Here is a 12,357-nt window from a genome sequence, read left to right on the forward strand (position 1 = left end):
GTGACCTTATATATTTCTTTTAAAACTCTAGATTTGAAGACATTACAGTGGTTAGGAATGGTGGCACCCATGGGAATATTTCTGTGAACTGGGAATTGACACGGAATAGCAGTGATGCTTCACCGGTAATAGCAGATATCAGACCAAGTTCCGGAGTTCTCCATTTTGCACAAGGGCAGATGTTGGCATCAATTCCTCTTACTATCATTAATGATGATTTTCCGGAAGAGGCAGAAGCTTATCTACTTCGGATTCTGCCTCATACTATAAGAGGAGGTGCAGAAGTGAGCGAACCAGCAGAGGTAGATCACTTGTTATGTTTTACTTCTGTGAATATTTCTGTGTTACAGAGGAGCCAAAGAATTTGGTCACACAAATCACTTTTATGCTTAGTTTGATGTGCAAATCACTTTTATGTTTAGCTTGATACAACAGGAGAAACACTGGTTTTGGAAATGACATTTGTTTCTTTTGCTCAAGATTGTCTCTTCTGTAAATAAGAAGTTCACTCTTCAAAAAGATCCTATGAACAGTACATTAGTAAGGTCGTCAAATCTATTTTTTAAAATTCTTTTTAATGTTTATTTATTTTTGAGAGAGACAAATTGTGAGTGGGAGAGGGGCAGAGAGAGAGGGAGACACAGAATCTGAAGCAGACTCCAGGCTCTGAGCTGTCAGCACAGAGCCCAATGTGGGGCTCAAACTCAACAAACCATGAGATAATGACTTGAGCTGAAGTCAGACTTTTAACCGACTGAACCACCCAGGTGCCCCTCATATCTGTTTTTGATTCATATTTTACTCTGTTACATATAAAAAGTGACCATCTTTAGACATGATCTGTAAATAAATACTAAAAATCAGAATAGCCTAGAAAATAGTTTGGTATTGTCAGACGTGAGAATTCTGTACTTTAATATTTTATTTTTATCTGCAGCTTTTGTTCTACATTCAGGATAGTGATGATGTTTATGGCCTAATAATATTTTTTCCTATGGAACACCAGAAGATTGAAAGCAGCCCGGGTGAACGATATTTATCCCTGAGTTTTACAAGACTAGGAGGAACCAAAGGAGATGTGAACATGTTTTATTCTGCACTTTATATTCCTGCTGGAGCTGTAGACCCTTTGCGAGCAAAAGATGGCATCTTAAATACATCCAGGAGAAATAACCTCATTTTTCCAGAGCAGAAAACCCAAGTTACTACAAAATTACCAATAAGAAATGATGCATTCCTTCAAAATGGGGCCCACTTTCTAGTAAAGGTATTTTAATGATTAGAACAGTTTAAACTTTGGCTAACCTGCACGTGTACTTGTCTCTGTGAGAGAGTTAACTGAACATTATCTTGCCCTTATTTATGGTTTAGATTCTACCATTGGTTACTAAATTTTGTTGAGGGGGTCCAAAGAGAGACTGTGTCTGTTCCCAAGCCATATAAAGAATGAATACAACAAGGATCCTACTAAAGTTAATATTGTAATCAAGTGATAATAAAAATACACCAACTTGAAATGCAGGTCAGAATATAATGGGTGACACAATGGAGTAGCACAGATTGTTTAATGAAGAAGGGCCAGGGAGTGGGGAGATAGAGTGAGAGATCTGCCATTCTTTGGAGTTGATTTGGGCTAATGTGACATAGGAATGGGATTTGTAGGATAAATACTGTTTTTCATGATGGCTGCTGCAGGGAAGGCATTCCAGAAATAAAAAAGCAATATGAGAAAAATTGTGTAGATATTTTTAAATAATATACTGAAATCTGATTCTTTTGTCTATTAACTATAGATACGATCTCTGGCTTTTCATCTCTTTAATAATAAGAAGTTAGGGCCCCATAACATATTCTTCCATGTTGTGTTTTTTTTAATTTCTTTTATTAGCCAAAATAGTATTTTATTGCCAAAATTTTATTTATTTATTTTAATGTTTAGTTTTGAGAGAGAGAGACAGGCAGACAGAGCACGAGCCGGGGAGGAGCAGAGAGAGTGACAGAATTTGAAGCAGGCTCCAGGCTCTGAGCTGTCAGCACAGAGCCTGATGTGGGGCTCGAACTCCCGAACTGCAAGATCATGACCTTCACTCAAGTTGGATGTTTAACTGACTGAGCCACCCAGGCGCCCCTTATTGCCAAAATTTAAAAAATCTGCACTCATTTTTGATACTGTGGCTCATTTTCCATGCATTTGGTTTTGGTTGCATCTGAAAATTAGCAATAAAATTGGTGCTTATCAAATTTTGGTTATGTAAATAAATTTAATACAGAATTAGATAGTATGAATGGATGGATAAAGAGTTTATAATCCTGTGTCACCACACATTTTGCTAACCGAAATATGTATCAAATGAAACAGCATATTCCATTAATTTTTTTTGAATCATGCACATTTAAACTGGTTTCATATTTTTGCCTAGAGTTTGTTTTGTGGTTTATTGTTGCTTTCTCTGGTATTTGTAATTGCTGACTTTCTATATGCCATCCTTACCATGTTATAGCTTCCAGTTGTCTTATATGTTGGATGGTGAGATTAGCCATATTAACTGCTTTTTATGCTTGCTTCACACCTGCTACTTGGGATGGCTTTTACTGAGCTCCTGAATTTTCCTGAACTCTTGCCTTTTTCTTCTTGAATTGTGTTTTAGTTTTGTTGTAGTATATCTTCCTCAAATACATGTGCACAAAAGGAATGTGCAAGGTAAACTTTTGAGTCTTTGAGCAGCTGAAAACAAAATCTCAAACTCACATTGCTAATTTGGCTTGGTAGAAATTTTTAGATTAAAATAATTTTTTCTTCAGCACTCAGAAAGTATTGTCTTTTAGCTTCCACAGTTGTTGATGAGAAATTTGAGGGGAAAGACGTTATTTACCTTTTTAGGTAACTTGCTTATTATCTCCGAAGGCTTTTTTAAATGTTTTTGGTGTTCTGAATTCTGCAGGGTTGTGTCCCACCTGGCTTATTAGCATTTGGTGGGATAACTCTTTTATTCTGAAGACTTTTGTCTTTTTTTTTTTTTTTAAGCTGGGCCACTGCTCATGCTTGTCCCATTTGTGTATTTCTTTTTAAAATTAGGGGTGCCTGGGTGTCTCAGTCGGTTAAGCGTCCGACTTCAGCTCAGGTCACGATCTCGTGGTCCGTGAGTTCGAGCCCTGCATCAGGCTCTGGGCTGATGGCTCAGAGCCTGGAGCCTGCTTCCGATTCTGTGTCTGCCTCTCTCTCTGCCCCTCCCCAGTTCATGCTCTGTCTCTCTCTGTCCCAAAAATAAATAAAAGTTAAAAAAAATTAAAAAAAATAAAATAAAATAATTATTATTTTTTATTTTAGAGAGAGAGAGAATGCATGTGAGCAGGGGAGAGGGGCACACGGAGAGAGAGAGAATCTTAAGCAGGCTACACGCTCAGTGCATAGCCCATTTTGGGGCTTGATCCCAGGACCCTAGGATCATGACCTGAGCTGAAACCAAGAGTCAGACACTCCTCCAACTAAGTCAGCCAAGCACCCCATTGTTTGTGTATTTCTTGAGGATTCCTAGTGGAGGGGTCTAGGTTACCTGTTATGGAGATATATGATTTATCAGTATATAGAGGATGCCTCTTTGTAATATGTGTACCCAGAGGGAGACCTTTTGGCACTATTCCCAGAAATTTTGTCACCAGTGGTATGAGAGTCTGCCTGTTTATCTGTATTATTATTATTATTATTATTATTATTATTATTTTATGTCCCCTCAAAATGGGGTATTTATGATGTGGTGCATACTTCTGTCTATGAGGATAATGCATTCTTCGGAGCATCCATGAATTTCTCTTGGAGTGATGGGTGAAGAGAACATGGCCTTATATACAGTTGTATCTGCCTCCCCTTGGCTTGTGGGATGCTTTTGTGATATGACTGGCCAGATTGCGGGGAGGGGTCTGGATCTGTGAAGTGGATTGAGTGCATGGTTGAGCCTGTGGCCCTGGCCCTGTTGAACAAGAAGTTAAACTGACAAGAATGCAGTCACTAAAACACATTTAGAGATACATTTAGAAAGCTGTGAGTTTAGCCTTATAAAAAATGTCACAACTTTTTTTTTTAATATTTTTTTTAATGTTTATTTATTTTTGAGACAGAGAGAGACAGAGCATGAATGGGGGATGGTCAGAGAAAGGGAGACACAGAATCCGAAACAGGCTCCAGGCTCTGAGCTGTGAGCACAGAGCCCGACGTGGGGCTCAAACTCACAGACCGTGAGATCATGACCTGAGCCGAAGTCGGCCGCTTAACCAACTGAGCCACCCAGGCGCCCCAGTCACAACTTTTTAAAATTGGTCCTAATAAATTGAAAATACATCCTGACTTCACCAGCTTGCACTTAGGGCAGTATTTTCCCAAGTCAGGAGTTTTCAAGAGTCTCTGGGCGATAATAACCTCTCAAGAAGAATTTCATAATTTAATGGAGTTTTTTTTTTCACTTTTGGGGTGAACTCTGTCCTTTGCCTTCTCTGCTGTTGTTGTCTGGATTCAGAGCTTTCTTATTAATAGACATTGTCTTAGGCTTCTGTAAAGAATACCATAGACTAGGTGGCTTAAACAGCAGACATTTATTTTAAATAAATGTCTCCCAGTATTGGAGTCTGGGAAGTTGGAGATCAGGGTGCTGGGCATGGTGAGCGTCTGGTGAGAGCACTCTTCCTGGTTTGCAGACTAATAGTGTCTTATTGCTGTGCCCTCACATAGTGGACAGAGAGGAAACAAGCTCCTTGATGTCCCTTCATATAGGGTCATTAATCGCACAAGAACTCTACTCCATGACCCACTGATCTCCCAAAGGTCCCATTTCCAAATGCCATCTCACCAGGGATTAGGTTTTCAATATGTGAATTCTGGGGGAACACAAACATTTAAATTCATAACATATGTTTCAGTGTATGTCAGTATTCAGTTCTCCCTCTGTCTGCCCCCAGTCTTGCACAGGGCACAAATGATACGTGAACCGAATTATTATCCCAAGTGAAATGAGCAGAAGTTTTACACAGTTACTTTTGCTTTCATGGAGGCCTGGTCCTCCTGGCATCATGGTAATAGTGTAGTGGCAGGAGTTGAATTTGGGACGGATGATGCAGTAAAGTTGATCTTGAGTCGTAGACAACTTTTCTGTGCCCTTTTTAGCTTTCTGATTTTTTTCCTCATGCTTCCTGAAAACTAGTTTTTTACTGTGATATAGACCCTATATCTATATAGGGTCTGTGCCAATATTAGTAAGCTTTTAGTCTTTTGAAAATATCCAATATCTCTATCCAAGTACCTGCAGAAAATCTCTGTAAGCAAAAGCTTATTCAGAACGTTCTCTGGATCAGATATTATCCAAGCTATTTTTCATCTTTCCATACGAACATGACAGAATTTCCTTTCTTCATGATACTTGAAAAGTAAGGAAAAGCTTGAAGAAGTGTATAATGTCTGAATTTTGGTGATGCCAGTTTAGAAATCTGTTTGCACCACTAATTCCAGACTCAATTCTTTATCTCTTCTGTATTCAGTTAAAAAACAAAGGTCTTACAGCACAGACAGTTAATTTAACACTATAGGGCGAAAGAGACATTATTAGTCACGGACACAATTCCTCAAGGTTCAAAACAGCTGTAGGTTGTGGAAGGCTGGTGGAAATTAGAAGGTTGTATAGTTTGTATAGTACATAATGGATGAGCAACTCAAGAATAGGAGGCATCAGACTCTGTGGAAAGTTGAATGAAAGTGAAGAAAGGAGAATCTGAGACATGAGCTCCTCATTCTTCACCAACCCTCTCAGCTGAGTACATTAGTCTGAGATACAACTTTTGGCAGGCTTAGGGTTTGCTAATGTGCTGTCCCAGTTGCAAACCATCTGAAAGCAAAGAACGACTCTTTGTGAATGGGGCAGTTTGATTTAGCAGATGCTTAAGGAACCCAGACAAAAAGGCTTACAGACTAGGAAATAAGCCTTGGAAAATTAGCATTTTCCTTTGGATCAGTTCATTTCATAGCCTTCTATATCTTCTTTCTTTGTGTTTTCAAAAATATTATATTTAGAATGAATTCTGTAGCTTTTTTGATAAATGTAAGCTATGACTTATTTTCCTTTTTAGAAAGTTTTGAAGGAAAAATACATTGAGTTTTTTTTTCTTGATATAAACAGTATTATTAGTTTAGCTCTTTCTGAGCGTATGGGAATGAGATTGTTCATTACAAACACATGCTGACTCACACATGGCCATATATTTTAGAAACATCTTTGCCTTCAAGCAATGCACTTATATTTATATGTGATTCAAATATATAAATTTTATGTGTTTCTTCTTTGTGATGTTTTTTAAGATAAATAGTAATTTATATGTGCACATATATAATCCTTTTCTCTAGAAAGAATGACAGTTATGTGGCTTTTACTGTTTACCTTTACATTATATTTATTTTATAAAGTAAATGCAGTATACTAAAGAATTACATGTTCTATTTTACTTGAATTAGTCTACATACTGTATTTACGGGAGAATTGGTCAATCTGATTTCTTTGTTTTCTTTTACTCAAATGACTTATTTACCAAATATGGAATTTTTCCTATCTTTGTCTTCCTGTATGTGATTTTTAAAACAAAATGTATGACATTTAAAAAAGGCATTTACTTTTGCTCTATAAAATATATATTGTTTATCATAAAATGTGAGGTTGTATGTCGGATCAGAATTAGTCCTGTCCACTTGTGGAAAATCATCTTAAATTGCAAGTCTCTTCTGGTGGTACTTACTCGCATCGTTTCCATATTACAAAGCCTAACAGAGGGCTCTATAGAGTGGGAGGTCCATAATGTCTTACTAAGTTCAAAATTGCTTTTCAACTTAAAATCTCTATGATTTTTCCAGTCTTGTAGTGATTGTCTGTTCCTATAATTCTCAAGTGAACACTGCATGGGTTGATCAGCTGAATTTTGGAAAGTTAGAATATTAAGATGTTGAAGGTTTGTAATATACCAAGATTCCTATAGAGCTCATTCTGTGTTGGAGGGATGAGTCGACAAACATTTACTGTGTCTCAGCTGCAGTTTTGGGTCTATGTCATGGCTGGGAAAAGGCTGAGAAGACCACAGACTCACAAGGACTTTGCTGGAAAGTAAAAGTCTGGAGTGCATAAAATGATGAGCAAGAAACATGTGAAATTTATGATAAAGTTCTAAGTTTAGTGAGGTTAATAGTAGAAATTCAGAAAGAGATAGAATAAAGATGACTGTAGATACCAGGAAATCTTCTGGAAAGAGAGGGAGATTTAACTGGTGTTTAAGAGTAGGTACACTTTGGACTTGTGAGATGATGAGAGGCCATTCTAGATGAGAAGAACACCATGAAAGTTATTCTAGTGGCCATGTTCATTAAGTACATACAGGGATAATTTGTGTTATACGTAGGCTGTTTTTCTTTGAACAGAAAGACATGTTAAGTTACATTTGGAGTTCTGAATGATCTTCTGATACTGAATTTTCTCTGTCAGGGAAGGGGGAGTGGGTGACTGATTGGAGGTGTGGTGAGTGGAAGAGAAGAATGAGATATGGGCAACTCTATTTGGCTTTAAAGTCAAGATAGTTGGGTATAAGTGATAAGGAGGTAAAGAAGATGGCAGTGTTGGTGATGTTAGTGGTGATGGGACATGGAACAGAGATACTGATTTCTATTTTGGACATTCTGTCTATAAGGTGTCTGTGTGACATTTAGATGATGTCCTGTGACAGTTGATTATAAAGATTTAGAATTTGAAGGAGAGATCTAGGGATTTTTAAGGAGAGTGTATGAAATTATAAGATAAAGGGCTTAGGAAGAACCTTGGGGAATAATAACTGAAGAGCAAAAAGAGCCCAAGAAGCCAGTGCAGGAGATTGAAATAGGATGGTGAATGAAAGAGGAGGGGAAATTGCCAAGTTTATTTGTGAACTTTAGCTGTATTTACTTTGGTGCCCATGCTATTATGACTTTTTTTTTTCAATTTAAAAATTTCTGTTCTTTAAAATTTTTCATTGTGTTTGTTTCTTTGTTTATTATAGTTGGAAACTGTGGAGTTGGTGAACATAATTCCCCCAATCCCGCCTATAAGTCCTAGATTTGGGAAAATCCAAAATATTTCTTTAGCGGTTACTCCAGACATTGCAAATGGAGAAATTGGCTTCATTAGCAACCTTCCAATCATTTTGCATGAACCAGAAGATTCTGCTGCTGAAGTGGTAAGTAGGCTTATTCTCATTGATGGGGCCTAATGAGTCTTGAGATAATGCACAGACACTATTTTTTTTTTTTTTAGTATTAACATACAAAAGCAACAGATCTTGAAAAGCACCAGCATTTGCAGCAAGTCTTCAATATGTCACTTGATATAAATAACTGATGAGGATGTGATTTTCCATCATCTTTTGTCATATTTGAAAAAATAAAATTAGAATTAATCGCTCATGGCTAGAATTGAGTATTTTGACGTGGCTACTTTTAGGTAGTGCTATGACATTTGACAGAGTGATAGCCAAATATATTTTTTTGTTGCCAAGTCATGTGTACCTCAGGTATCCTTGGCCTGTTCCATTTCTTAGCATTCCTTATGCTTGCCTCCTGGGGCAGGACTGGGGTGGCTGCCTTGGGTTCTCTGCTTGGTGATGGAAGTGATGGTGGTAAAGTAGTGGAATGCCAAATCCTAGGAATTTTATATTATATATATGGGTGCATTTTTGTGTATGCGCACACACACAAAAGTATACTCATACATTCAGCACCCCTACCTGCTCCCTACCCTAATTGAATTTTCCTGCCATCTATCCAGGGATGGCTCTAACCTTCAGCTTTACCATTTTCTGAGTCACAGTCTATCCCTGAGACCCTTTCCAAGTCTCTCACACTTCTGTTTGATTTAAAGTAGTTTGGGGTTCAGATCAGAAAAGAAGATAACTGTTTTTGTTATCAAAGCCTCATGTCAAAATGGGGTGTCTGCAACTTCCTTTGTTTGTATATTTCATTCTATAAATAGGCAGAGAAGCTAATTTTTTAAGATGGTTGTGGTTTTTTATATTTTTCTTAATACTCTGTTTCCTTCTAAAAACTAAAAAAAAAAAAAAAATTAAAGCGTGGATTGCTTTCTTTCATTCATCTGTCATTGTACCATTTCATATTTTTCCCTTGAGAGAAGTAAGTTTTGAGGGAATATTTTGGGCTCTATGAACCTGAATTCTTCTCCTTCTGGGAAACAGAAAGGGTGGAAATTTCCCTTGGTTCTGTTTCTCTGTGTTTCATCTGTAGCCCAGGCCACACCCATTCTTCAGGGTGATTAAAAGGCTCAGCCCTCTGTTAATTTTTTTTGTCTTCCCTAAATATCTTATTTTGCTCCCTAGTCTCCAGCCCTGACTATTGCTAGTCAAATTAGCAGAATGGTTAGTGAGGAAAATATCTTCCATTTTTCAAGATGAGATGTATTAAAAAAGCAAAGAACAAAGAAAGTACCTTTTTTAGTGGCTTAAAAAATGGCATATCTACCATCAAGTATTCATTTATATTCTTTATTTGAAAAAACTTTATCATTATCTATAATTTATCCTTTTATTATGTATTTTTGAAATATACTACACTTAAAACTACCAAATATAATTTGTTTCAGAATTATTATAATAGGTATCCTTTATTTAGATCCTACAATGGAGAGGCACTCTAATCCTCTCCACAAACTTACAAAATAGGGAAACTCTAGCTTCATTTCACTTGTGGAAATTGAGGTCAGGGAGGTTAAGTAACTTGTCCAGAGTAACCCAGAATTATGATTTGAGTATCTGATTTTGTTTCTACTGCATTTATTGTGTGGGTTAGAAACATTTATTAATGGTATTACTTTGTATTTTTGCCCTCATCATTTTAGGATGCCTCTCACATAATTTTCTAGTTGTACTTACAAAAGCTCATTTTTCAGTTTATATTGTGATATTACGTTAATTCTTTTTTCAGAGAAACTGCAGTGGAAATGTATTCTTCAGGCAGATTGTTCTGTTTTTCATGATTTTTTGACTTTTAAAATATTTTTCTTTTTATTAAGACAAATCCCAGGTTAGGGATACTTTTGGGTGGGAGCAATTTCGTAGATAAACTTGATTAGCAAATACTAATAAGAATTAGCTATATCTATAATTATTTTTATGCTTAAACAGAAGGCTTGTTCAGTTGTATTTTTAATGTCATCTAATAGTTGGCTTCTCTATGCAGAATGCATATATTCATAATTCACATAATAACATGTGCATGCCCTAACTGAAAGCTTATATAATTTGTTAGCATATGTTTCAGAAGAAATTGTTCCATTTTTTTTCTTTGTATAAGGTCTACATTCCCTTACATCGAGATGGAACTGATGGCCAGGCTACTGTCTATTGGAGTTTGAAGCCCTCTGGCTTTAATTCAAAAGCAGTGACCCTGGACGATATAGGTCCCTTTAATGGCTCTGTTGTGTTTTTATCTGGGCAAAGTGACACAACAATCAACATTACGGTCAAAGCTGATGATACACCGGAAATGAATGAGACGGTAACACTTTCTCTAGACAGGTAATAACCCATTTAGTTTATGTTTATTTAGTAACATGTATATGTTATATGTTCAAGGTCTCTGAAATAATTTTTTGTTTTAATTATTTCCTCCATATAAAGTAAAAAGAAAAAACTGAGTGGATAACATTTGGCTACTCTTCTGACGTTTTGTTTTTTGTTGATGGCAACTATGAGTGTTATGACATAGTGAACTTTTACCCTGCTATTCATTATGAGGAAACATTACAGGGAAAATTTATGAAAGGTATCAGATACATCATAAGCATAGCTAATATGTTGCTATATTAAAAAAGTAGGCAGCAACAAATCTAAAATGTTAGGTTAAGCAAACAGCTCTGTTGGCTTCATTTTCAACAGGGGAGAGGATTAGAGCTTTATTTTGAGTGAGTAAAAAGAAAGCGTTAATCTTTATATAATGAAATTCTCTTTTAGCATAGAATGTGAACGCTAAATAGTATTTATATTTTTAGAGAATCAAAAGTACAAATTTAAGAGGTATTCTTCTGTAATAATGAGAATTTACTTAATATTTCTCAGTGGATAATTGGTATTAGGAAAATATTACAGTCTCCTAAAGAGAATTTTTTTAAGCAATTCAAAAAATCTCCAAAAATGAAAAAGAATACTGTATTTAACTGATGTCAGTTAATTAAAAAAAATCAAGATCAATCTTATGTGCTGTAATTCCCTATATTAAAGTTGATACATATTAGAGGGGGTTAGTGTGATTGGAGGGCTTTGTAAAATTCATATTTTATAAACAATAAAATTCACAGATAAATTTAATTGGCATTATCTTATATTACATGAATCAGGAGTGAAATAGTAATCATTATTTTATGGAAGCCCTGATCCTCTATATTTTACCATTAGGTTTTTCTTTGTAGGTATTTTGCGTAAACATATTCCATAAACCTGATTAGTAGCTCTTCTTTATTTTTATGTTGAGGAAAAATAAGAATGTACGGAATAAATTTACAGAATGTCTGCTATGCATTTTGTTTTCATAACCGTTTTATGTGTACTTTTTTCCGTGAAAAGTAACAAAACATCAACAAAGTGAACAAACAAAAAAGCAAAAACCAAATGCAACACTCACACTGTCCAAATGACTTATGTTTTAAATACGTATTTCACATTAAATCTTATGGAAAGGTATTTCAAATGACTCAAGAAAATCAGTGAAATGTAATGTAAGTGAAAACTGAAAATGATTATTTTTTCACTTACATTCTTTTTCTCTTAGTTAGGTTTGAGTACTTCTTAAATCAATAGACAGTCTTCAAAAATAAACTGAAAGAAAGTGAACAGCAGTTATAAGCCAGACATATAGCAGTTCATAGAAATTGTTAATGAGTTTCCACTTTGGCCAAATGTTTGAAGAATGATTTAAATTTCATCTCTGAAAGTTTATAGTGACTATAATTCCATCAAAATAGTCAATTTTAACTTTATAATATAAACCTTTAATTAAATATAATTTTTATGTGTTTATTTCTCTGTCTCCCATCGGCAAAAACAATACACAAGAAGTACAAATCATGGAGTAGAGAATTTCAGGAATTATTAGTTCCTCTCTTTTCAAATACAGGAAATTATTTCAATTTTATATTAAAATGTTTTAATTCAATTAGCAACTAGTGCTTACTTGTATTAGTTGTGCATGAACAAGAATGAGCAAAGTACCTTTGAGTGTTCTAAGACATATTTAATTAAATAAATATGAGAATAAAATCTTTGATTGGAAATAATATATTTTACCAAAACCATCTC

At 35.5% G+C, this 12,357-nt stretch overlaps 1 protein-coding gene across 1 annotated transcript in view; it reads left to right on the forward strand.

Annotated features, from left to right (window-relative positions):
* The window catches only part of ADGRV1 (adhesion G protein-coupled receptor V1), a 559,991-nt gene that overhangs the window by 49,911 nt on the left and 497,723 nt on the right, over window positions 1–12,357 (forward strand). The window contains exons 8-11 of the mRNA XM_042956013.1: window positions 32–302; window positions 938–1,267; window positions 8,056–8,232; window positions 10,358–10,581. Coding sequence (XP_042811947.1) covers window positions 32–302; window positions 938–1,267; window positions 8,056–8,232; window positions 10,358–10,581 — 1,002 coding nt within the window. The remainder of the gene's footprint in view (window positions 1–31; window positions 303–937; window positions 1,268–8,055; window positions 8,233–10,357; window positions 10,582–12,357) is intronic.

This window comes from Panthera leo, chromosome A1, assembly GCF_018350215.1.
Source record: "Panthera leo isolate Ple1 chromosome A1, P.leo_Ple1_pat1.1, whole genome shotgun sequence".
Lineage (NCBI taxonomy): Eukaryota > Metazoa > Chordata > Mammalia > Carnivora > Felidae > Panthera > Panthera leo.